This window comes from Panthera tigris, chromosome E1 (genome assembly GCF_018350195.1).
Source record: "Panthera tigris isolate Pti1 chromosome E1, P.tigris_Pti1_mat1.1, whole genome shotgun sequence".
NCBI lineage: Eukaryota > Metazoa > Chordata > Mammalia > Carnivora > Felidae > Panthera > Panthera tigris.
The window spans coordinates 28,932,039-28,958,579 of NC_056673.1; the positions used below are offsets into that span (position 1 = coordinate 28,932,039).

Genomic DNA, 26,541 nt, shown 5'->3' on the forward strand with positions numbered 1-26,541 from the left:
GGAGCCCAGCTCTCTCTGGTGAGGCCGGAGGACTGAGCCGTACCCCCAGAGACCACACACGGTTCGGCGCACGGCCTGTGCTGTCCCATGGCCAGGCTTTCTCTGTCCTACCCACTGTTCTCTGTTGACCTCTCTGCCAGTCAGAAGCCTTTCTGGAGAGTGTAGGAGGGCAAGACCTTTCATGGGGCTTCTATAGATTCATAACCAAGATTCGGGGCAGGGGCGGGGGGTGCTGCTCTCAAGGAAACTACAGAACAAAGAAGACACAAGGTGAGAGACTCAGGCGAAGAACAGAGTCTCTACTGTCCTGCCCTCTGCACCGTACCAGGAGTTAGCCTCAAGAGCATGGCAGCGACGGAATGTGCTAGAAACTGTTCAGGTCACTAGGAAATGAAGAGGAGAGGCCCTTTGTTCAATCATTACAGGAGCTGGTGGTGGCAGTAGTGAAACCGGCAAGGCCCTTCTGGACATAGGGTCTCGTAGCTGCTCAGGCCTCATATTCAGGAAGCTGGCCCTGCTCAAGGCAGCTGCCGAATGAGTTGTGGAAGGAGGCTGATGGTGTAGCAAGGTGCGAGCAACAAGCATAGAAAGGGCCCAGTGAGGAGGCGGGGAGGGCTTGGGAGGGCAGGCAGGGCCATGGTCCTCCTCAGTGTGGAGCTCGAGATGGACCCACTGGGCATCTCCCTCTGAGTGACCTTCAGAGAGTCAGGCTGCCTTGTCTGCTCCAGGGTTCCCATTCCCTCCAGCCGCTGTACTCGTCCATGGCTAGAGGCAGAATGGAGTCACGACCGGCAGGAGCGTGTGGCTGCATGAGGACGAGGCCCGAGACACCATCATGGGAAGTGCAGCAGTCACACCCAGAGATCCTGGCGGCTGCCCTGGGAAGACCCCTCCTGTGACTCCAGCAAGGGGAGGGTGCTTCTCTATCCTGCCATGCCTACCACCCCGCCCCCCAGTGGACTCAGGGAAGCCTCTCAGCTGGGCACTTCCGGTAGCAGCAAGCGAGTTCTATGTTCTGTCCCCTCGCTTCCCCCTCCCAGACATCTCCATCAGGCACTGTCCTTGTAGACGGGGCCCAGCCTGTGGCCAAGTACCAGAGAACCCATATGTACAGGATGACTTGTCTTGCCCTACCGGAAGAGGGTCCTCCTGCCAAGAGACCCTCACAAAAGGGCCTACTGTGCAAACCAGACGGACGTGCCAGCTTAGACGGGTAAAGGCCGCCGGCAGAAACATCCACCTTACAAAGGGCACACACTTGCTATGAACAACCCAGACCCATTTGTGAGAAGCCCTGAGAGGCCCACAGGACATGAGATCTGGACTCTATCTCCCCGGTCAGTCAGCAGGATTACTGTAGGGAGGAAGGAACACATTGTTTATGGAGCACTCTTTATATGCTCAGCCCGGCCACGAGATCCTCGTGAGCGTGCACGTGTGTGTATACACACATCATCTCACGTATAGCATGCACACAGAGTGACAGGAACACGTAACACATACAAGGCACAGTGCAGGGCACACACGTTCTCAGAGAACACCCACTGTTCTCAGTACCCTCGTTGATCAACTCATTTCCTCTGAGTTGGCTTTATCAGCCCGAAGTGACAACAGAAAAGGAAACTGAGGCCCTGAGGAATGGATTTGCCCAAGGTGATGAGGCCGGGAATGACACAGCTACGACTCGATCCTAGGTGCCCGACTTCCAAACCCGTCCCCACCTCTGGGCCACCGGCTACCCAGGCCCTGCCCGCACAGCCCTTCCCTACCACCCTCTAGCCAGCCTTCAAGGCCCGTTTGCACGCGACTCCTTCTACAAGGCCAACCCCCGTCCTCGTTCCAGAATTAATTTCATCCACTGTTTCCTCTGTTTTATTAAACTCAGCGATGACAAAGCCAAGGAGGTTATAAACCAATACTATTAACACCTCCCATTTAGCAGGCAGGGGCCGGGGGTGGACACAGAAATGAATTCAGTAGGATGTGGCTCTCAAGGGCTCAGAGTCTGGGCAGGGAGAGGAGCGGGTCCCCAGCACCCTCGGGGACACACACCCCTGTGACTGCAGCCTCCGCTCCATCTGGACCTGAGGGCGGGGGCCTGTCCTTTCCACCAGTCTAGTTTAGAGGCTAAGGTTCCTGGCTCTAAATCTCTGCTCTGTTCGCGAGCTCTGAGCAGGAACCAGCTGCCTGACATCTCTGTGCCTCAATTTTCTCACCTATAAAACAGAGTAACAGTAGTGCCCACTGCCCCACAGGGCTGCAGTGAGCGAAGAAATTAAAGCAGCTAATCCTGTAAGTGTTGGCGCCGGATCAAGGTTGGGGCATGCCTTAATCTCCGCCACGGGAGCCTAGGTGAGCATCTCTGAAGGTGATAAAGCCAGTTCACATCTGTGCTGAAGTCGCAAAGCCCAGGGAGCAGAGAGGCAGAAAGTGGCCGTCGCCCCCCAGCCCGGCAGGCTCTTGGCACCCCGCCATCGATTTTCTCCCTACCTCTCCCGCCCCTCCCCCCCCCCCCAACCTACTGGCCAGGTAGGGCCCGGTCTTCCTGCTTTCGTCAGCAAGGTGCGCAAAAGGCGGTTCACAGACTGCACTATTTGGGGAAAAAGCTGATGGTGGCAGCAGCAGCTGTTGTTTTTATTTCTGGGAACCTGCAAGGGCATTTCAAAGTGACAAGACACCTCTGCCTCCAGCAGGTGCCCAAAGGCAGCTGCGAGGCTGGCTGCGCGCCCCCAGCCCTTGGGGGGCGTTGCCAGAGACCCTGCAAAAGCCTTAATTTCTATATTTATAGGATTCAAAAAAATTTTTTTTTCTTAATGTTTATTCTTGAGAGACCGAGAGAGAGAGAGAGAGAGAGAGAGAGAGAGAGAGAGAGAGAGAGACAGGGTGTGAGCAGGGGAGGGACAGAGAGAGAAGGAGACACAGAATCCAAAGCAGGCTTCAGGCTGAGCTGTCAGCACAGAGCCCGATGTGGGGCTCGAACTCACAAACTGTGAGATCATGACCTGAGCCGAAGTTGGATGCTTAACCGACTGAGCCACCCAGCGACCCTAATTTCTCTATTTGAGAGAGAGAGAGAGAGAGAGAGAGAGAGAGAGAGAGAGAGAGAGGTGGCTGAGCATTAGCTTGCACCTGCCTGGGAAGTTGGGCAGAGCAGCTGGGTGAAGTGAAAGGAAGAGCAGGCCCCAGAGAAGGGGTGCAGGGAAAGGGAAACAGCTTTTTCCAGTGGTCTCCATGCCCCCTGCTGACCCCACACGCTGTGGATGGTGTGCAGAGAGCAGCACACGTGGGAAAGTCCAGAGGGGCTGGGCCACCAAGAGAGGCAGAAGGACCCCACCCTCCCCAGGCCCCCTGCAGTGACCTTCCCAGACGACGGGTGAAGGAGCCAGAACTTGGGTGACTGGGAGGCCGCCTCCCCGCAGGCCCAACTGCTTCTGCCTGAAGAGCAGCAAACATTTACCACCCCGGCCTCCCCACCCTCTCCTCCCTCAACAGGCAAACCCCTCCACCCGCAGGGACAGAGCCGGTACACAAACATGTGCTTGCGTGATGTGGGGGTGGGGGGGCACAGGACCTCCCTCTCGCTCGTAAACACGAGGTTCATTTATTAAGTGGCTCTCTGGCATTTCCTGTTTTTGCCTTCATCCTGCTTGTTTAATATTGCATTTGACATTCTCATTTTATAAATGGTAACAGAAGCAGAATGGATGGCTAAAATTAGCTTACGAGCGGGGAGGATGCGGCCAATAGGGTGGTGAACACACAAGCCTAGTTAATTCCACCCACATTACCCGCCCCGCCCCCCACTCTGGGGCTGGTTCCCGATCAGCTCTGTGGCGGCAGTCTTCGGGGCCGAGGAGGAGTGGCCTCAGGGAGGGGATGGGTGCCCACTCACCGGGACACCCCATCCAGGTGGCAGCGCCCCCAGGCCAACCCTAGCTGGCTTCTGTGGACCACCTGGCCCGGCACTACACCCCGAGAGGCCCAGCCAGGACTGTCCTGCTCTCTGGTCCTCTTGCCCACCCCAAGTGTGCCCTGGGCTGAAGGTGGCAGGCGTGAGAGCTCGCCAGGCTTTGTTTTTGAAGTGGGGTTTTCGGAACCTCCCCCAACGGAAGATTCAGCGGAAGGGCCTGAGTGGGCCTCCCTGGGACCTAAGAAATCCCTGCAGTGGCCCCTTCTCTTCTGCAGGATGTACACCTTCTCTCTTCAGGACCGCCTCCCAGCCAAGGCGAGGCGAGTACCTGCCTCACACCCTCCTCCCTGCCCAGGTCTGCACCTCTGTCTGGGACCACCTTACTTTATGATTATACGTTTGTTCAGTACTATGATTCTAAGAACAATGATAGTGATGATGAGGCCTACTGGGTTGATAAGAGCATGCTACGGCCGATAAAGCCCAGTCACAAAGCCCAGCAATCTCTGGAGGGGGGTGCCATCCCGGTCTTACCGAGGCGGGATCAAAACACAGACCACGAGTAACTGGCCCAAGGTCACAAAGTCTAGCAATGAGTAGTGAACTGTACTGTGGGGCATTCAGCAGTGGGGGATTTGTGGCACTTTCTTCTGGAAAGGCCTCTTGGATTGACAGAACCCTGTTCTGACTGTTCCTCTACTCCCCACCTATTCAGTGCTTGGGGTCCCCCTAAGAATGAAGGCACTGATGCTTTCTGTAGGCTACTATCCCAAACCCCAGCATCTGTTTGGGGCACCTCTGACCCTCTGCCTTGGGCTAGTGGACCAGGGTGACTTCTTGGCTAAAAGCCCTTCCTTGGCCCCTTTGAGATAAGCAGACTTTACCTGCTCTGAGCTACATTAGTAGAGGCCGGAGCTGAAACTATGGCCCACAGGGCAAATCCAGCTGCTGCTTGTTTTTATAAATAACATTTTATGTGAACACAGCTGTGCCCACTCACATATCATCAGTGGCTGCATTCTACTCTCTGATGGCAGAGTAGCTGTGACAGAGACCTAGGGCCTCAAAAGCCTAAAATATGACCTGGCCCTTTACAAAGCTTTTTGGCCCTTGGTTTAGGCCAAACGGAAGAAACTTGCAGTTACCAATGGAATTTTCGGGAAGGTGATTCCTTCAAGGTTATCAGATTCTAGACCCTACAACAGTCCAAGAGCTCCCAGGGCCAGGAACCGAACGGGGCCTTCAATAAGCTGCAAAGGGCAGTGGTCGCCATCCTTCCCTTCTTAGAGGAGGAAACAGGTGCAGACAGGTGGGGTGTCCGCTTGGTCACAGGACAACCAGCGGTGGATATGGGATTCAGGCTCGGGCCCACGTGTTCTAAAGCCCTGAGTGCCTCTAAGTGACCCAGGAGGTCCTGTCTTGGGCACCAGGACATGTGCATGCTACTTGGAGGATCCAACCCAACACCCCAGAGGATGTGACTCAAACATCTATGTTCCAAGACCCTTGTCAAGAGGGGAGGGATGCCAGCACCGGGGGTCTGGCGGGGGGGTGGTCCCAGGCATGGACAGCTTCCTGTGGCAGGAGTGCAGGAGGGGAGACCTGGTGTCCGTGCACACAAAGAGAGTGTGGGGCGGTGCTGAGAGCGGCAGACTGGCCTGGGGATCCCACGCCAGGCTGGCTCATCCAGCTCCGTGCTCCAGGGGCCTCAGCCCTCACTCCGGGTCCCTTCCTTCTGACACACACTATCTCCTTAGCAGCGATCCTAGCCTGGGCCTTCTCAGACTTTAAACGTGCACACACATCACTAGGCACTTGTCAAAATGCAGATTCTGATTCACTAGCTCTGGGGGTGGGGCCCGGTAGGTCTGTATTCCTACTGAGGTTACAAACTACTCAGCAAATTTCAAAAATCAGATCACCTTCAAGGAACAAGGAAGAGAACTATTTAAAGGAATCCTGTAGGAACCCTTGTACAAAGCAAATAACTCTTCCTCATTTTCACCAGTCTAACCAACCCAGATTTTTCAATTAATGAGGTTTTGCCTATGTTGGCAGGGGGAAGGACACAGGGCTGGAGCCAGAGGACAACACTGGTTCAAATGCTAGCCCCGCAGCTTAGAACCACAGGCTATTTCGGGGGGGGGGGGGGGGGGGGCGGTGCGCCTGGGTGGCTTAGTCGGTTAAGTGTCCGACTTTGGCTCAGGTCATGATCTCACGGTTCGTGGGTTTGAGCCCCGCATCTGGCTCTGTGCTGACAGCTTGGAGCCTGGAGCCTGCTTTGGATTCTGGGCCTCTCTCTCTCTCTCTCTCTCACTCCCTCCCGTTAGTGCTCTGTATCTCTGTCTCTCAAAAATGAATAAAAACATTAAAAAAAAAAAAAAAAAGAACCATGGGTTATTGGAAGTCCCTTCACTACCCTGAGCTCTATCTAGTGTCCGCTCTGTAAAACGGGACAGTGACCAAGTGTGCGTAAAACGCTGTTACAGTGCCCAGCAGATGCCAATGTGCTGCTGTTGAATCAGGTGTCAGAAGAGGAGCCCTTGCATCCCTCATACTGGACCCCACGTTCTCACCCAGCGAGGCCCTCTTGGCCCCTCTGGGGTGGGATTGAGCCGGGCCTCCAGGGAAGCCTGGAGCAGGTCTCTGTCAACCCCTGCCTCCTTCCCCACGGCTGAGGCGCTCGCCAGGAGGTCTCTGGGAGGCTGTGCTGGCTGGTGACCAATCGAGCAAGTGTCCCTGCTGCTGGGGGGGGCTGCTTCAATCAGGGGCACGTGGCGGGAAGCACTGTTAGCCGTACCCGCGCTGGGGCTCGGCGGAGCGGCCAGAGAGGAAGCCCTCTCCGGAGGGTCACCAGGTGGCTCCGCAGGTGCATGTGTGTGTTTATTGATAAAGAGCCATGTTTGCGCTTCGCTCTGATCCGTGCCAAGAGGGGGAAGGGGCTGAGTCTTGGCTTTCCTAGGCTGGGCCTTGAGCTCAGGTGGCGGCCAGCTGCCTCCCCCCGCACCATGCCGCCACCAGACCCGTGGCTCACCTGCCTCTGGGGCACTGGGGGAAGAGGCGTGGAAATCTGTCGTGGTTGACAGGGACCCCTCATGCCCAAGCCTGGTCCTTCACCCCAGACAGGAATCTGGCCCTGGGTTAGCCCATCATCTTCGCCCTTCTCTTAGAAGAACATGGGAGTCCCGTGGGCTATGACCCGGCTGACTGGGAGGGGTGGTCAGGGGTCTTGGAAGGCTGTAACCCAGCTAGAGGGCCTTTAAAGTCCCGTTACGCCTGGAAGGGGTACTAGCCTACTGGGTGCAAATGTGAGCTTTGGACTTTAGCTCTCTGGGTTTGAACTCTGGTGCCGCCACTTGCTGGGTGTTTGGTGCTGGGAAAATCGCTCACCTTTTCTCTTTGCCTCACTGCTCACTTGCAGTAAAATGGGGATAATAATCAGTACCTATAGCAGAATGCATGTGAGAGAAGAGGTGCCTAAAGCAAGCTCTCAGCAGAGTGTGTATGTAGGTAGCACTAAAAAATGTTGGCTGTTTGCGGGATCTCAGTGCAGGAGGGTCGTGCCCTGCCACCACCACCATGGAGGTGACCTCCTTAAGGGAGGGTCTCTCCGGGAATGGGGGAAAATTCCTGTGATCCCAGCTTCCCGATGGCTGGCTCTTAGATGCCAGGGAAGGGCCCTCATTTTTAAAAAATGCCCAAGAGACTCGCCAACCAAATCAGATGGGAAATGGCTTTGGGAATTATGCCGTGCCTCCCTGTCACATGGTTCCTCTTGTAATCCTTTCTTCATTCCACAATTACTGACACAGGGCCCACTGAGTGCCAGCCATAGGGGTATTGGGTTAAGAAGGAGCAGATGGGGACTCAAGTCCTATCTCTGTGACTCATCCGAGGTGAGACCTTTCTTATCTGTGAACATGAGAAAATGGTAGCTCCAGGCACACTCTGGGTTGGCGTGGTAACCTGTCCCTGCAGAATTCACAGAGATGGCCAGGGTTCCAGGAGCTGGGTCTTTACAGCGTCACACACAGTCCGGCTGACAAAACACTCCTGTGGACCTTCTAACAACCGTCTGCGTCTCTGCTTGGCAGTCTGAGCTCTCAGGGTCTTTCCAGTCCGTCATCTGAATTCTGTCCATAGCACGGTTTACATTCATTTCCTTTTCCGTGGGCCTCAGGAGTAGAAACCGGTATCACGGAATCCAGAGCAATTCAGGATTCAGGCTTCTTCAGAGAAGGACAGCTTGCTGGAGAGGTCCTTTCAGCGACTAGCACGTGGCTGGTGGCAAGAGCTCAAGTTTATCAAGCCCGAGCCTGTGCGGCACCATGCTCGGACCTCTCCCAGGCCCGGAGACCCCACCAGGCGGTCACCACAGACCCCGTTGCCCTGGAGCTCGGCGAGGCCTCCTGATCTATCAAAGCCTCCTCCAGCACCTCAAAATCCCCCCTGAGAGCCGGTGACTGGTGTGGAGCAGGGCTGGGCAACTGCAGGGACACCTCCAAGCCTGTGTGTGACCCTCACCACTTGCACCCACCCCCTCCTCTTATCTACTTCCGTTTTTGCTTATCCCTGTAAAGAATGAGTACGAGCCCCAGATTCAAGAGAAAACAGAAACACTCACACAATGAACACAACTCCCTGTACCTACCACAGTCAGCCTCTAGCTGGGTGGAAAAGAGGGTGACAGATGCGAAACGACTGGGGACAATGGCCACAAACATCTCCTGCTTCAAGCCAGGCCAGGGGTTATCTCGCTGGGGCTGAAACTCTACCTTCTGACCATCCCCCTGTGTCATCTGGGACTTTGTCCTCACACCCCCAAGCTCAAAACAACTATCTGTGTAGTTCATCTGGCAGCCAGTAAGCTCAAGACCTATGCTCCTTTACTGCCTGGGGAGCCCTGGGGCAGATCCCCCGGCCCTCAGTCTCCCCACTGGAACAGTGAGGAGAATAAATCCCTTTCTCACTTGTGTTTCAGGCTTGTTTCAAAAGCAATCTATAGGGAAGGGCCTCACATACGCATTCAAGGCAGCACATAGCACAGTCTCTCGCCAGTCTACACTGGGCCTTCCCGATGAGCCGTTAAATCCTGGCAGGATGGGAAGGTGCCTGCCAGTGCTCTCGGATGCCTCTTTTGCTCTCCGCTGCCCAAGCAGCCCTCGGCAGAGCCTGTCAACAGTGAGCCTGACTAGGAGAAACGAGGCCTCTGGGTACCAGAGTTAGGTTTCCTTTTAAGCCCCGTCTCTGTAGTTTTAAAAACAGCAAGTAGCAACCTACCAAAAGAGAGAGGTACCAACTGGAAGGCGCCGAGTTTGCGGGGAGGGGGTACAGAGAACATCTATGAAGGGTCCTGTGTTATTCCTACACACTTATCTCCCCAGTACCATTTTAATGCCTGAGCTGACACCTCCAACCTACAGTATGCAAAAAAACCCAGTGTTTTCATTTCAGATGCATACGATGGCTAGGAACAATATGAACAATATTATTTTAGTGCCCTGGGAAAAAATTAGCAAGTCAAATATTGAATCAGGCCTGTAGCACCACATGCTAAGCAGACTGCTTTGATCTTATCCCCACTAAAAGCTCTATTATTGAATTTAAAGTCAGCGAACACATATCAGACCAATATACAATGCATATCTGAATGCATGTTTCAGAAGCAAGGAATGTTTTGACTAAAGGAAGAAAATATCAAAGTCACAGCTGCAAGTGAAACAAATTTGCCCTCCCTCTTCTCTTGGGGCTGGAGGCTTTGCTGGCCAACCAAAATATTTTGGCTCCAAAGGTCCTGCTGATGGCTCCAGAAACACCTGCTGAGCTCCCAGATTTCTGGAACCAACAACAAGGGGGGTTCGCACCCACCTACTCGATTTGAAGGAATTTGAGACTTGGAGCCAGCCAATGTGCACATTCAGTACATGGTATGGCACCCTCTGGTGGCCATTCCTCTTGGAGGCCTATCAGGCTCCCCAAACTCAGCCATGGTCGTCACCTCCTCCCTGCTGAGGGTGCCTTCCCAGGAAAAGAAGCTTTAAAGGGCCAAATGGAGGTATGGAAGAAGGCACTCATGAGGGTAAAACCAGCCAGTTGATCAGAAAGGGAGAATGTTAATTGCCCAGCAGGGCCCAAAGAGAGAACAAATTTGGGTGGTAAACTTCCTACCCAGGATACGCCCCCTCAAAAAGCCACGCCAAACAGCCAACACATATCCTAAGCCACGAGTTGGCAAATTATAACGTACAGGCCAAATGTGGTCCCCCACCCACCCACCGCGGGCTTTTGTACAGCCCAAGAGTCGAGAATGGTTTTGTACTTTTAAATGGTGAAAATATAATCACATAACTAAATATTTTGTGACACGTGAGAACTGCATGAGATTTTAGTGTCGGTGTCCATAAACAAAGCTTTACTGATACACAGCCTTATTCATGCGGTACTGTCTGCACACGCTTTTGCGTTTCAACAGTGGACCTGAGAGGCTGTGGCAGTCAGCCGCGTGGCCTGCAAAGCTGAAAATATTTATCCCTCGGCCCTTCGCTGAAAGTTTGCCAACTCTTGCCGTTCCCAGAGCTGAGCCGTCAGAGTCTTAGAAGGTGCCCGCCCTGCCCACCCTCCAGCACGATGACGTGGGCTACAGGAGCGTGCAAGACAAAGGTGTGTACATGGGGGAAAGGGGGGCATCGCATGCATGGTAGCCTCACCCCTGCAAACTTACCATTTTATTATTGATTTCATGGAAATGGATCTCACAGACTTTCTCCACAACATCTTCATTCTCAAACGTGACAAAGCCAAACCCTAAAGGAAAAAGGAAAAACAAAAACACAAAAACAGAGGGGGTGGTGAGTTCAGTTCTGGCCGGCTACATGTTTTCCTTTGATGTCCTGTAGCAGTGACAGGCTCCTGATCTGAGGGTAGGGGGCCGGATCCCTGGGAAGGGCCTCCAGGTTGAGGAAATGACTTCTCATTTGTAGCGAGCACCCTTCTGACAGTGAGGAAAAGTTAATGATTTCACCCCCGTGCGGCGGGCGCTGTGTGGTTTACATTTGCCCGGAAGCAAACAAGAAATTTACTCGTCTGTTATTTACAAGGGTCAGAGCCCCTGTGGCTCTGTGCGTGTGGAGGCGGGTGGGTGGGCTACCCAGAGTGGGGGCGGGGATCACTGCAGGGCCACGCTTGCCCTTTCCGTGCTGGAATGGCCAGCCCTCGGGTCGGCCTCCAGACCGAGGTGGTTATTTGTCCTTTTCTTCCTGAATTACTTCCTCTAATACCTCATCAGGACATCCTGAGGCCTGGAAGAAACTATTAAAAGTTTCAGGCCTCTGTTCTGCGCAGGCATCCTTTTTCTACCGCTGCTTCCAAAGCGCTGCGGATCTGGGGCAGTTTAAGACTGTTTGATGCCTGCTGTCAGCCCGTCAGCTATCCACTGTATTTACTCGGCTGGAGACCGGCTTTGCTAGACAAGCTGTACTGAAGAATTTTGGCAGGCGACCGCTGCTCAGCATCCTGAGTCGCTCTCGACTGCCCCTCCCGCCCTTCCAGCACGCTGCCCCATCTGTGACCCCACTCGGAAAGCACTGCTTTAACACATGGACCCACTCACAGGACGGCGCCCCGCCTCAGATGAAACGCGGCTATAGTGTGAGCACTAACACCTGGGGGGAATGCATGCAACAGGTGTAGACATCCTAATGCGGGGGGCGGGGGTCGCAGCAGACCTGACCTTGCACGTATGAACTTATGTGTCATCCCGGGAAGCCCCTTCCCCACTCTGCGCCTTGAGCTTTGCGCACCTGCAGATGAAGGTGGTGAGACCGACCACCCCTCAGGTCACAGCCCCCACGCCCATCAGGATTTGCAAGGCTCTCTGCTATGGACTGAAGGTTGTGCCCCCCCCCCCCCCCCCCCCCCACAATTCATGTGTTGAAATCCTAACCCAAGGTGACGGTGTTAGGAGGCAGGGCCTCTGGGAGGCACGTAGGTCATGAGGGTGGAGGCCTCACGAATGGGATTAGTGCCCCCATAAACGATGTGAGAGACCCTGCTTTATCTGTCTGCTTTCTGCTGTGTGAGGACAGTGAAAAGATAGCCGTTCTATACCGGGAAGGGGGACTTCACCAAAACCCTGCTCATGCTGGCTCCCTGATCTCAGACCTCCAGCCTCCAGAATGGTGAGAAATACATTTCTGTTGTTTATAAGCCTCCCAGGCTATTGTACTTTGCAATAGCAGCTCAAATTGGCCAAGACACTGCCATCCCCAAAGATAGGAGCCTGGCCAAACACAAACCTGGACCCACCAACCAGGAACATGAAAATCAAAATGGCTACTTTTATATCAGGACTGTGCTTCCTTTTCAAGCTTGTGTGTTGACTTTGGGTCCTGGAAACCCAGGGTGGAGAGGGAATCTCTCCGGTCCTTTCTATGTCTTTCCTCTCCGGCTCCACCACCACATTCTCTAAGGAACAGCAGAGGACAGGCAGATGAAACACTGAGCTCCTACATCATTGCTGTAGGATCTAGAAAATTCCTAGGGAGAGGAATGGAAACAGCCACTGTCTACTCTGAAACAATTTCCAGCAAAACAGGGAGCTGGGACTACCACACAAATGGCAGTCACAGTCTTCATTAGGATATATATTTTATTACTATGCACCGAATACCAGGCCAGTGTTTCCACAGCACACATCCCAGCCTGTTGTAGACACGAATGGCTGAGGGTCAGATGTACCATCAGGGGGACATAAGTATGTGCTGCAGAGGCTCAAAGTTGGCACGTTTTCCCCAGCATCATTCTGGAGAGGCTGGGTCCTCAGGCACAATGCCGTTTTGTTGGAAATGAGGCCCAACAAAAAAAACCTTTCACCAGGTGTACAACCCTGAGCCCCAAACCAGGTCCCCGTAGAGACAGGGACAACGCCGTTCTCTGGGTTCCCTCATTTGGGCGTCTCCTCCTCTCTGGCCCCTGGGGTCCATCTGTTGTTCACAGAGCAGGACGAGAGCCACGCCCAGAGGCAGCCTTCACGTAATTTCTCTTCAGGCTTTGGTGTGTTGGCTCCCTATGCCCCCTTCAAAGGAGTGTGAAAACCATCGGGTAAGCCTGTCACCCAGGCAGGGACCCCTTCAGCACACGGGGGACTGGCATCATTTTGGTTAACCCCCTCTCTTCTGCCCACCCTCCTAGACCCAGATGCTAGGGGCCTCTCAAGAAGGGTTAAGATACAGTGCCCTTCAAAAGGTGCTCAGGGGAGGGAAGGGTGCACGGCAGAGGATGGGGGAATCTGCTAGCGGGGCTTCAAGAACGATGACGGGGCTGGGGCTTCATTCACTCTGGGTCCCCGGGACACACGGAGCCCCTCACACGCAGAGAGTGCTGAGGAGCTGGTGGCTGGATGAACGAACCATTTCTGCATCCCTGCCTCCCTTCGAGACGGACTCAGCCCTTCCTTCTGCATTTGTAGGCTCCCACCTGTGCTCCATGGTGGAGTATGCAGAGGTCAGCAAGGCAACGTCCTTCTTCTACAGCAATTTGCTCCCTAAGTGACACAAGTCTGAGGTTCCCACTCAAGGAGAACATCTCTTCAGAACAGATCTCGCCCCTCCCTCATGACCCTCGCTTGTAGCCTGCGGGTCACCTCGACATTCATGTGTCTCTGAAGGTCACCTCTCTAGCCTGTATCTAAACCCCGCCAACACGTGAATGCCTACGCAAGCCAGGACGGGCTGGTACTCAGGGGAAACCTCCCTGCAAATGAGGATGAACATAATGGTTTGAACAGTGACTCCCAGAAGATGAGTCCCCATCTTAACCCCTGGAACCTATGAATGGGACCTTGTTTGGAAGAAAGGATTTTGCAAACATAACTAAGTTAAGGATCTCAAGAATGAGGGCGGGCCCTAACCCAGTGACAGGTGTTCTTAGGAGAGAAAGGAGGGGGGGAATTTGAGACCTAGAAGGCAGAGAGGGGAGAAACCCATGTGAAGACGGAGGCAGACACTGGAGTGATGCAGTCACTAGTCAAGGAACACCTGAGCCACCAGAAGCTGCAAGTGACAAGGGAAGTGTCCCTGAGAGCCTTCAGAGGGAGTGTGGCCCTGCTGACACCTCATATTTGGACATCCGGCCTCCAGAACTGTGAGAGCACAAGTTTCTGTCGCTGTAAGCCACCCAGTTTTTGGAAATTTCTAACAGCAGCCTCAAGAAGCTAGTACAGCCAGGTTACAGGTTTCGCCACCCCCACACAGGTGGGTCACATGTGACCTCCCCCTGCCGGGCCAAGCATGTGCTCTGGATAGAAGGTAACAGAGTGTGGACAAATGAACCGAACCCATCCGTGCCACTGGGAAATAACACGAAGCCAGTGCCAGTCAAGGGCACCGCTCCACAAGCCAGAGGACAGCCTGCTTTGCAGCCAGACTGCTGCTGAGCACAGGTACTTGATCCTGGAACAGTGCCCAGGGTAAGTCAAGTCACCGTTGGGGTGATGATGGCGAGATGACCACCACTGAAGCTGCTTTTCTGCTGCAACCCATGCCTTCCTGGTCCACTGTGCAAACCACGGTCTGAACTCCAGGCCCAGTATCATTCGGGGCTCCCTGTATCGCCAGTTTCCCACTCTGTGCCACCACTCAAGAGCCGGGGAGAGGTGTGACAGAGGTAGGAGACAGGAATTAAAATGCAGACTGCATCAAGAAGGGTGGGGGCAGGACTCACTGCATCATTTCAAATTCTGACTCTGATATTCTCCCTGCTGGTCCCTTCCCTAACCCCACAGGACTCAAAACTCGAGTATCACAAAAATGATTTTCCTGATCAAAGGAGAGAGTCTGGATTTCAAGCCTATGTACCTTGGATGCATAACAATTCAGTGATGTCAAGACTCATTTGCAGTATTTTAAAGATCTATATCGTTTCGACAACCTTGTTTGGCCCAGATAGAGAAAACAAAGTTGATTGTGTCTAAAATATTTATTTATTCCATTTGAGAAAGCAGAGAAACCAGGAAACACTTAATTATCAATAAATGTTATTCCTTAACATATAATCATTTTTTTCCTCAGAGGTGCATTACCATTTACGATGAATTAGTAACTCAGTGGAGAACAGCCCCCAAATAAATTAAACAGAGTGAAAAGACAGCAGGGTTAGAAATTTGGGAAGGATCGGGTGGTGGGTGGGAAAAATCCTTTTTTTGACATCCAAGACTTTTTCTTTCTTGAAATCAAATTTTTTATTGGGTAAAAATGCACATAATATATAATTCACCATTGTAACCATTTTTTAAGTGTATGCTACGGTGGCCGTAAGTATATCCATGATGTTGTGCAACTGTCACAACTATCCATTCCAGAACTTTTTTTTTTTTTAACCATCCTGAGCTGAGACTCTGTACCCAGCAAGCAATAGCTCCCCATTTGTCCCTCCCCCAGTCCCTGGCAACCTCATTCTCCTCTAGGTACCTCTGTAAGTAGAATCATACAGTATTTGTCCTTTTGTGTCTGGTTTATTTCACTCAGCATAATATTTTCAAGGCATCATAGTCTTTTGAACAGTCTGTCAGATGTACAGATCCTACCTGAAACTCAGGAAGTCTGATTCTTCCTGAGAAGGGGCAGGAAGGACTGATTACTTTCCTCCCATTTTTTCCAAAAGAGAGCCCCACAGAGAATCAGAAATGGTGGCTCATGAAAGCCTACCAGGTAGAGGCAAAACAGCCAGGTAAAGGAGACACGGAATTATCCTTGCTCAAAAAAGGAAGGACCAAATAATGAGCTGTGTATTCCTGGAGAGTCCCTTCACCTCTCTGGGCTTCTAAAAGAAGCAGACAGATGCATGGGGTGGGGTGGGGGGAGGGCACAGGGCATCCTACTCTGGTCCCAGCCAAGGAAAGGACTTTGATCCATGGTGAGTCTATGAGGGCTCACACTCCATCAGGGCCCTCTGGGGGTGTCCCTGTGATCCCCCCTGCTCGGTTTCCCATCTCCCTTGATCCTAAGGGGAGGCACCACCCTGAAGCCAGAGAAGTCTGTAGGTATTTAAAGTCACTCAAGCTGCCATTCAGAACAAAGAGGAACCGTAGGGATTGACAACCGTGTGGGGGACAGTGTCGAAGCGTCAAAATTTGGGGGACAGCAGGCTAGTTCACCAAAGGGACCCTCTCACCTGTCATCAGCAAAATGACACCTGCCCAGCCTCTCACGAAGCACCCCCATATCTGGGGGCCCCCAGGAGTCAGCAAAACTGGCACGAAGAAAGGGTCGGGAGGATGAAACTCCAAACAAAAAGGGTTTAAAATGGACATAAATAAGGTAGGAGTTGACAGGGCACATTTGAAAATGAAATTCTCCAGCATTCTCCTGAATGAAGCTATTATTGGAAAGTAACAAGTAAAGCTCTATTTAAGAGATAAGCATTTAACAGTCAAACCTTTTTTCCCCCTCTCTTATTCAAATGAACAAAACTGAATATTCATTTGAATAATACAAAGCTATAGCACACACACACACACACACACACACACACACACAGAAAGAGAGAATAGAAATCTGAAAACGAGATACCTCACAATGAAAATGACCTGCTACAGATGGGGGTACTGGGGAACATCTGACAGTTAACCTACAAAGAATTCCTTTTTAGGTCAGGGAGGGAAAGATGGGACTGGCCTCCTCCTCGCCCCCAAAATAATTTTCTTCTCTTATCAGATAGGTCAATGAACACTAATAGGCAATCGTGTGGTGCCTAATGCATCTTCAGCGGAAATCAATGCAAGTCTCGAGTTAACACACTTGGTTAATGGGGAAAAAAATGAGGGAGGAAAAAAAAAAAACCCAGACTGTCAAATTTATTCAGAATATCCCATGAGGAATTTGAGGTATGTGTACGCAAGTATATTTATAACTCACGCAACCTCCCTCTCTCGCTAATAACCTGGTGTTGGAGGAAGTGGCAGGACCCGTGGGCTGCTTTCAGTATAAATACAAGTCTCTTGGGTTTGGGCGTGGGGAGCACTTTCTGGTTTCAAAATGCTTCTCATACATCATCCTACCTGGTCTCCATGGCAACCCCGCGAGAGGTGGGGCACGCTCTGCCATCCTCATTTTGCTCAACTGCTTGGCATTGTTTTAAATGACCCATCCCTGGTGACACGTGGCTACTAAGCCAGAGCAGGACGTCAGGGACTTCCTTGGGTCAGTAAGTGTTCAAGAGGGATTTGGTGGCCCTAGGGCTCGAGAGGGCAAGAGCCTAGGCTACGAGGCATGGTGCCTCACATGCTCTGTGGGTCAACCACAACTTAGCTATGTGTCAGTTAGCGAACTGTCATCTCGGGCTGTGCTCCCCATCCCCAGCTCAGAACATTTCTAGGTCACCAGAAGAGCATGGGCTACAGCAGGTTTGGCAAATCAGTTTCATCTGCCTCCAGGGGTTTTCCCGGAACCCTGGATGGAGAAAGTCTGAGCCCCCCTCCCCATGCGTCCATCGGGCAAGAGGAGCAGAGATGAGCTGCCGTGGCAGGGTGGGTGGCTTCACGTGCCCTGGCTTCGCCCTGGAAACATAGAACTCGGAAGATGGATCTGTTCCAAGAGAAAAACAAGCTGCCTTTCCAAAAGAAGCGCCTTGTTTCCGACTGCCACTCTGGGACACTGGCTGCACGTTACCCGGATGTTAGAGAAATCCACTCGGAGTTGTCATTAGAGTTTCCTGAGCGTTTCAGACATGAGGTATTTGGCAAAAGGTGGGGTGACAGTACCAGCTGCGTCTGCTCTCACACCCGAGCGGTAATCTGGACTTTTGTAACATAAGAATGTCATTTCCCACCAAGCCAGGGATGGGACTCGTTCAATTATTAACGTCTGGTATCCCAAAGGTGGTTACTTATTTCCAGCCCATACTCTTCATGATAATTTGAGAAAGAGAAAGCTTGCCTGCGTTTATTGGGTGGCCGTTAACTCAGTCCTCACAGCTCCCTCCTGTGAGACAGGAACGTCCCTACTTTACAGATGAAGGACTTCCTCGTATGAAGGCGGGCCCGCTCTACATCAGGAGTCTGACCTTGTCCCGCAACCTGGCTCTTAGGAGCCTGCCCTGTCACACTTCCCTGCAAGAACGTCTACCCAATGGGCAACGGCACCTCATCCTAACAACCCAGCAGAAGGAGCCTAAGGGGGGAGGCGGGGAAGATGCGCTCGTCCATTCCAGTTACCTGCCTGCTTCCTCTGCTGCCTGAGCCGGCTGCAGCCGTCAACAGAAAGGCAGGGAAGGGAAAACTGAGGTTTTTCAGATGCACACGACGAAGGTGACTCTTATACAGACAACTCGGCGTGCTCCTAAGCCAGTGTAGGATGGACACAGGGTGAGTGACTTCTCTGAACGTTTCCAGCCCCTGCCCACAGACCTGCCTGAAACAGGGTTTGGTTGTCAGGCTGGAGACTTCGTGCAGCAAACTGCCTCCCTAATGAGTCAGCCGCCCTGGAGGGATAAACAGCGTGGCACTCCCTTCTCTGGACTGATTAAGAACAAAGAACAGGGGCAGGCACACTGACCCGTGATGGAGGCAGGATGCAGCCTCGGGGCTGGTCAGAACAAAGACTTTCAGGGCCAAAAGGCCACCGGAGGCAGATGGCTGAATTCAAGAGGTCTGCTGACGTCCCTCTCACCTGCCCCGTACCCTTCTTCCTCCACACAAGCCAACAGGCTGCCTCTCTGGGGCCCTTTCTAAGCCGGCCTTTCCTTCCCGCCATGTCCCCTTCAGGGTGGCACCACAGCCCTTCCGCTGTGGCATCATTCGTGCACCTGCTTCCTCGTTTACACCAGTAGTTTGGCAGCTGGTTGCTGTAAACTATAATAAAATGCCTTTCCAAAAAATGAAGGAATGTGACCAGACACGCCAGACATCATGATATTAAAGCCGTGTCAATTAATTTCTCCCCCTGCTTGATAAACGAGCCCCATTCCATCTCTTAATAATGAGGAGAGAAACAAGAAAAGTTGACACTTAGTTTAATTTATTTTCTCAACTTGCCTGGTCATATTTCTTTCTGCCTTGCAGAGCCTGGCTGGGGCTGTGGGGAATTACAAGTGGCTCGAGCGCGGGCAAGGCATAGATCGGTGAGAATCGACACGGGCCTCCAGTATTCCCACACACCACTTAATCAGGAGGGGAAAGGGACCTGGAGAGCCAGCTCGCACCTGCGCCTCTCCAGCCACCTTTGGGGGCTGGGGGCGGGGGAACTCGGGGCCGGCGAGGGAAGCGATCTCAGGTGTGTGGGAAGTCAGATGACAAAAACGGCACTATCAGGTTTCCAATCTACTGCGCAGAAACTGCACACGACTGAATTCCCTAAATTAATATTAAGCTAGGTCGGTGGCATTTGCTAGAGGGGAGCCAATTTCTCCATTGGAAAGGTACTTTCCTTTCCTTTTCAACCCAAGGGTGCCGGAGCCAACACCCGACCTTGAAATGTGAGCGTCAACTTTCTAAAATTCAGATGCCAACCATGAACCAGCTCGCAATCTCACGAAGGCTTTGGTTACAAGTAACCTCAGGACTGTTTATGGAGGCCTCCAGACCATAAACCAAGCCAGTAGTGAAAAGTGATGTGCTCTCCCACACCAGTGTTTGCTGATGTGGTCCTATGCCAGCCTTCTGATGGGCGAGGGGCTTATTAAAAATGCGGCCTCCGGGGCTCTCCTGCCTCCTAAATGTGGGCTTTGTGGACATGGCCCAGGAATCTGCATTTTAACCAGTTCTCTGGTGATTCTGATAGCCACCCAAGCCCGACTCTGCTCCATGTTTCCCAATTCAGGATGAGTCGAGTAGGGATCACTTGGTAAAAAAAGAATCCAGAACTTTTCAAAAGAAGAGAGGATCTCTAGGCTTCCCTCTAACATAAAGGGAGAGACAAAAGCTGTTTTAAGAAGTCTCTGACATCCCTTTCATGGAGAGCTGGACCTCTAAGCCCCATGGCCAGCCCTTATCCAAGGTAGGGGGAGATTGGGGCAAAGAAGCAGCATCTGTGTCGCAGACTCAAGAAGGGATGGAGACCAGTTCATACTAGAGTGTAAATGACTGATCTTGCTCCTACCCCCAGGGATGTTAGCGGTTTACCAAATCCTTATACAAAAGCAACTAAGTTCTACGTTAGAATTCCAAACGGGTACTCAGGGGGTGGGAGGTACATATATCTATATATCTACTTTACTGATGGGGAGCACCTCCTGGAGTCTGGGAAATTATATGCATGTCTAGAGAACGTTACAATGGGGTGGTGGTGAGGTGAAAAAACACCCTGGAAGGAAGAGAGGGAGGGGAGGGGAGATAAAAGGGAGGGAGAGAGGGGTGGGGTGGAGGGAGAGAGACCCCTCCCACCATCCCTAAACCATTTTTCTTCGAGAGTACCTGCCATGAGTACTGATCGTGTGGTCTGAAAGCGCCTGCGGCTGCAGGGGAGGGGTGCCTCATCCCAGACTCTTGTTAACCCAGGGGGAAAATGCACCTGTGATCCAGGCCAGACAACCCCCACCTCATTTCATTCTGAGTGCGCTCCGTAGCAGTGATTCTGTGAATGACACTTGTCAGGACAGCAGATTAGTTCACAAACCTATTTTTTTGTGCGTGGTGTTCCATCTTGGTTGGGAAAATAGTCAGTTCTTGGCGAGAGAGACACATATTACTGCTGTTAAGTGCCAATATAAACTCTGGGACGCAGTGGTAAATTCACCAAATTAAATCGCTAGACAACTGGCTCGGATCAGGACCCCGGCAGAAGGTGCCAGGGCTGCAGGGCGCGCCCGGCGGGGTGGAGGAGGCTGAGGTCGTGCACGCAGCTGGAGCAAGGGCACGAGGACGCGCTGCCTCCGCGTCTGTTCTGGAAACTGCAGAGCCTCGGGTGGCTTCGATGGGCTACCCGTAAGAACGTGTCCTTCAAGGCTTCTGAGTCCCTGGGCTTTCTGAGCTCAGGAGAGATGGGGCACCGGCTGGAAGCTCTTCTCCACGGAGGCATTTCGGTTGCTAGCCCCAGGCTCTCCCCAAAAGAGTGGGTTTCAAACCTGTCACCTTTCCTGATACCCTGTGGCCCCACCCATGCAGTGAGCTCACTGGAAGGTAAGGTGAGTTTCAACTACCTTCATGTGCCCCCTGAGGAGGGTGTGTGTGTGTGTGTGTGTGTGTGTGTGTGTGTAAATGGGCTTGGTCTTTGGATCTAGGTAGATTTGGGCTCAAATCCTGGCTCCAGCAATAACTGGCTGTGTGAGTTTGAGCAGGTTAGTTAACCACTCTGACCCTCAGTATCCTCCGTGAGACAAATAATAAATCTACCTCACCAGCCAGGAGGATTGCTTGGAAACACTTGTGAGAGGTTAGCTGTCCTCACCCGCCAATCAAACGAGACTTCTTACGGCTTCTTCCCTATCCCAGCCTCTGTCTCCATGTGTATTTACTGGCCCTCTGCCTTGAGCCTCATTTATTAAAATTCATCTGAGAGGGGTGTCAGAGAGACGTCCGTGGTGCTTCATGAACTCTCACAGTGGGAACAGAGATTCAGGACAGAGGGAGGTCAAACAAATCGTGTGACAAATTCCCAGTCTTCTTACTTAAGAAGACCCTACAGTGCATCCTTTTGGGTAAAAACAAAAACCACGTCCTGAGTGTGATGACGCTGGCCCTCGCCCTGACCGCTGCTCCTGCCTTTGCTCTAAGAGGGAGCCTGCAGTCTGGCTGCTGTGGAACAAGCAGAGGGGGCTTCTCTGGTGTCCTCTGAAGAGGGAGCATGAAGGAGACGAGGGGAAGGTGGGGCGGACCCAGACCACAACACCTGCTCTGAAAAAGGAAGGGTCGGAGGTAGCCCTGCCCCAACTCACCCCACTAGGGACGCAGGACCCCTCAGAAAAGCCTCAGCCTCCCCAGGGGCCTCCCCAAGATGCCCACCTGCCTCCCTTCTGACACGTCCTCGGGGAATGGTCACTGGCCTCAGAGAAGGTTCCAGAACTCCATCAAAACACCACCACTTGGAAGCAGGTTTTCAATGCCACCACAAATTATAGGACTTTTATTATGAGGTATGGTTTCAGAATAGTCCCAACTGACAGAGAGCCCTGGCTCGGCGCCCGCCGTGCCACCCCTCTGCTCCCCCTGCAGTGGGGGGGGGGGTCATCTCTGCCCGAATCTCCATGACTCCAGCTGGTCGTGCCACCGGCAAGCCTGCCTGCAGTTTGGGGGCGGGCAGCTGCCCATCACGGTGCCTCTGCACGAGACACACGCGCTTATTCACCGTGGAGCAGGGGCTGGCCTAGTTTATTTTTTTGGCCGTTAAAAGAACTGTTCTTAACATCTGGAGGCCAGATCTCTCCGAGAAGCTGAGAGCAGCCATCCAGGCGGCCTGGCTGGGGCGGCAGATCTGCTCCTCGGCTGTCCAGACAACGGTCCCGGGTGGGCGGAGGGGGGAAGGGGGCCGAGAAGCAGGGGGCAGGGGGCGGCTATCCACGGTGACCCACACCAACCAGCGGCGTCGGCGCCTGCGAACTTGCCGGAAATGCAGTCTCAGACCCCACCCTGGACCTCCTAAACCTGAACCTGCATTTTAACAAATTCTCCAGGTGACTTTTATGCAAATTAAAATCTGAGAGGCACTGGCCTGGAACAATGACTCTCAGCTGTGATTCCTACATCAGAACCTCTTAGGAGAATTTTAAAAAATAACTGCTGCCTGGGCCCCTCCCTCAGAATTGAGTTAGGTCTGGGGTAGCCCCCGAGCATCTGTGTGTTTTTAAGTTGCCCCAGGTGATTCAGATGTCCAGTTAGGGTCCAGAGACATTGGGAAAAGGAAAAAAGCACAGTGCCTAATCTTTATTTTTCATCTAAAAATAATTTCAGCTTGGGGCGCCTGGGTGGCTCAGTCAGTTAAGCGGCTGACTTCATCTCAGGTCAAGATCTTGTGGTTCGTGAATTCGAGCCCCGTATCAGGCTCTGTGCTGACAGCTCAGAGCCTGGAGCCCGCTTTGGGTTCTGTGTCTCCCTCTCTCTCTGCCCCTCCCCTACTTGTGCTCTGTCTCTCTCTCTCTCTCTCTCTCTCTCTCAAAAATAGACATTAAAAAAATTAAAAATACTTTCATCCTCACTGATTTTAGTAAATGGATGGACACAATCAATGGTCTTAGTGCCCATGGAGCCACGCAGCCATGTATCACAGACTTGGGTCTTGGTATTTTACAGAGCACCGAATATACTTGGTATACTACGGTATATCCAAATACTTGGACGGTATTTTACAGAGCACTGAAGGAAAAAGAAAATGCTTCAAAGGGGGTGAGGTCAGAGTGGCGCTTCATTTACTCACCTGCTGTAGGCATGGCTGGCACCTGATGCCCCTCAGGTGTGCCCAGTCAAGGGCTGTATAGATGGTGAGATCTGGCTTTCAGGAGCAAAATAGGCACTGCACACACACCCCGACTGTAGGGAATGCCGAGAACACAAGCACATGCCACGGACAGAAAGTGGCGAGCTGACCCTTCTCTGCCAGCAAGACTCCTCAGCAGCCACACCAAGCCCCCAAAGGCGTTCTGATCAGACGGAACAAGGGGCAGCCCAGCGGGTGAGAAGGAACCTGCCTGTCAACAGAAACTTGTGCTGTAGAGAAAGCACCAGGAAAACAAATGTTTGCAAACTATTTGTATCCTTCTGTGATTTCGTTGCTAAAAAGGATATAACTGGGTCAGCCTACGAAGGCTCTCATCCTCCAGAGGCTTTTAAAACTTGGAAACAGAAATGTAAAACTGTTTTTTTTTTTTTAATGAAGATTTTAGTGGATTTTGAACCCATTTCTTAAAAATATAAAAAATGCAACACTTGATTAGTGTGCGTGAAAAACTGATTGACATCAGGGAAGATGGAAATTTACAAGCTGAATTTCAACAAAATCCTTTGCATAATTGGAGGATGGGATTGAAAAATTAGTATCATGATTTAGTCAGCACAGCAAATGTACTTCTTCCACTGGGATCTGTTTATCTTGTGGGGTGTATTTTTCAGTTATGACAGGCATTAAGTCCAAGTACCAAAATAAGCTAACCTTAGAATTCTTCCTTTAGAGCTGGATCACAGTGTTAAAGCAAGAATTTTTTAAAAAAGAAAACACCTATTCAATCACATTACTCTGAAAATATCTTAATAATAAACTTCTAGGCAGGACTTATTTCAAATATATCCTATCATATTATTTTCACATAGGTTTGTAACACACATATTAACATAGTAGTACACGTAAAGAAATTAAAAATTAAGTAAGATATACTGGGGGTGTGTGCTAATTTTTTTTTCTGCACGATTAGAAAATTTTGAAGACATCTGTTCTAGAAGGAAAGGTGGGGACCCACATCCTGAACTCTGGTTCTGAAGCCATCCCTTGGTTTCAGAAGGACTAAAAGTCAGAGGATGGGGTGGAGGTAAGTAAGTACCTCCCATGACTGCCAGCGGGTGTGAACCCTCAAGGATGGCCTTCAGGTGAGATATTTATGGGAGTCAAGAACCAGCCAATTCCAGGATCCCCTGAGTCCTCCCGGCTCAGCCCACAGAGCGCTCAGAAGGCACTGGGTTGGGGGTGGGAGTGGGGGTTCATCCTTCAAACTGAGACCCCTGCTCCCCACACGTTAATGGCAGCAATACCTGAACTCTTCTCGATACATTTTTCATAGCATCGTATCTTCATTAAAATTTTATTCTATTAGCATTCTGAATCCAAACCACTAAGTACATAATTGCTAAAACATGTGTTAAGCGACGACTTAGGAAATGCTGGTTTTATCATATTGTTAATTAACAGAAAGTAGGATTAATACATTCACAGATCATTAGGAGCCTTCAGTACAGTCTCGCCCGCTCTGCAGTGGGTAGGGTGGGTGTGGGTGGGAACCCTGGGCAGTACAGCAAGGGCATCTCCTCGTCGTTCGCCCTCGGCCCCTCTGCAGGTTCTGCGAGGGTGTCGGGGAGAAACTCAAGAGACAGAGACTCTTGAGTCTCTCTTGCCCAAAGGAAACTCTTCTGAGATCTGAGGGTGGCTGGCTCACGGTAGCCTACTCAAAAGGCTGGACATGGAAGGATTTGGGTGAGAGGAAGGGAAAGAGAAACACGTCCTCGTAAGTCAGCCCAGTGAGGCTCCGTGGACCGCGGGGAAGTTTCCAGTCCTGAAGCAGAGGATGTGGCTGAAATCCTGGCCGTGCTGCATTACTGGCTGGGCAAGCCATTAACCTGCCTGACCCCGTGTCTCCACCTGTAAAGCAGGAATAAAGATGCCGACCTCACAGGGCTGGCCTGTGGACTGAATGAGAGCATGCACACTGCTGCCATCATCCCTGTACAAGCTTGCAGTTTTTATGTAAGGATATCCTCACCCAATACTGCTTGGAATAAGTGGGCCACCAGCTGAGACCTGAAAATTATTTAGCTATCCATAAATGTGGAGTGCATAAATGTGGGATCGGCTCTACTGCGGTCTATCCCGAGGTGCCAAAACCAAGAGATTTGGAGGTGGATTTGAACTCGCCTTGTGGTCACCTCCAGTGGAAATCGGGGCCTAAGATCTCTGGGCCCGAGGGGTTTATTCAAACCTCTGCCCGCCCCGTCTTGGGAGTTAGAGAGGTATTCAGGCAAGAAATAGACTAAATGTCTTCTCCTTCCCCAGCCACCCAAAATTCTTCAGACCGGCCCAATGGTGGGACTCCCAATTCTTCACGTTTAATAATGAAACAGTCTGCCTGGCCGGGCAGCACACAAGACCAGTACTGGAAGGTAGGACTGGAAAAGTCCCCATAGACGCAGGAGTAGGAAGGGGCCAGGTATGGTGGTGAGGCCCCCACCTAGGGTTTCCTGGAAGCTGGGGGTCAAGGTAAGTCCTGAAGTCAGAAGCTGGGGTCAAGGTGAAGCCCTGGGTCAGAAATATGAAAAGAGTTAGGAAAAGCAAACAAACTCTGCCTCAACCTTCACCAATAAGCTTTAGCTGGGACAGGAGCCCTTCCCAGAGGAAGACAACAGCAGGGCCAAGGCCACCTGCTAGGGTGATGATGAATTACCTCACCTAGCTGGAGCCTGGATGCAAAAATCAAAGCTAAGGTAAAATAAAAAAAAAAAAAAAATGCAGACCAGCTTCTGCCAGACACAAGTGGGAACAGAGAAATCACCTGGTTGCACTTTTTTTTTTTTTCCTGGAACATTCTTTCAAATGTTTCCTTTCAAAGGAAAGAGGTCCCTTATTTGTAGGAAAGGTTAAGAGTGGAAAGAGCCTCCTCCTTATTTGTGGGTTGTACCTGAGTGGAGTCTGGGCTGTGGGTTCAGACATGGGCTGTAATCCTAATTCCACAATCAGCTGTGTGAGCTCTCTCTACGTGCCTCAGTGTGCTCATCTCGTAAAATGGGGATGTTAGTATTTTAGGGTAGGGGAGCATTTAAACAGGACAATACCCATGAAGCTTAGCACAGTTCCTTGTCCTGGTCAAACGCTGGAGCACTTGAGCCCCTCTGCAGATCTGGTTTCCTTACTTATATTGACTCGCTCTATCGACTTAGTAACGTGACCCTGTGGGGTGTGGGCTCCTGCAAGTGGCTGCCTCTGAGAAGAAGCTGCACAGGACCTCTT

The 26,541-nt window shown here is 51.9% G+C and overlaps 1 protein-coding gene across 5 annotated transcripts in view; it reads right to left on the bottom strand.

The window, feature by feature from the left end:
- The window catches only part of MSI2 (musashi RNA binding protein 2), a 389,269-nt gene that overhangs the window by 65,647 nt on the left and 297,081 nt on the right, over window positions 1–26,541 (bottom strand). For all 5 annotated transcript variants that reach the window (XM_042965665.1, XM_042965662.1, XM_042965663.1 and 2 more), the window contains exon 8: window positions 10,632–10,714. In XM_042965665.1, coding sequence (XP_042821599.1) covers window positions 10,632–10,714 — 83 coding nt within the window. The remainder of the gene's footprint in view (window positions 1–10,631; window positions 10,715–26,541) is intronic.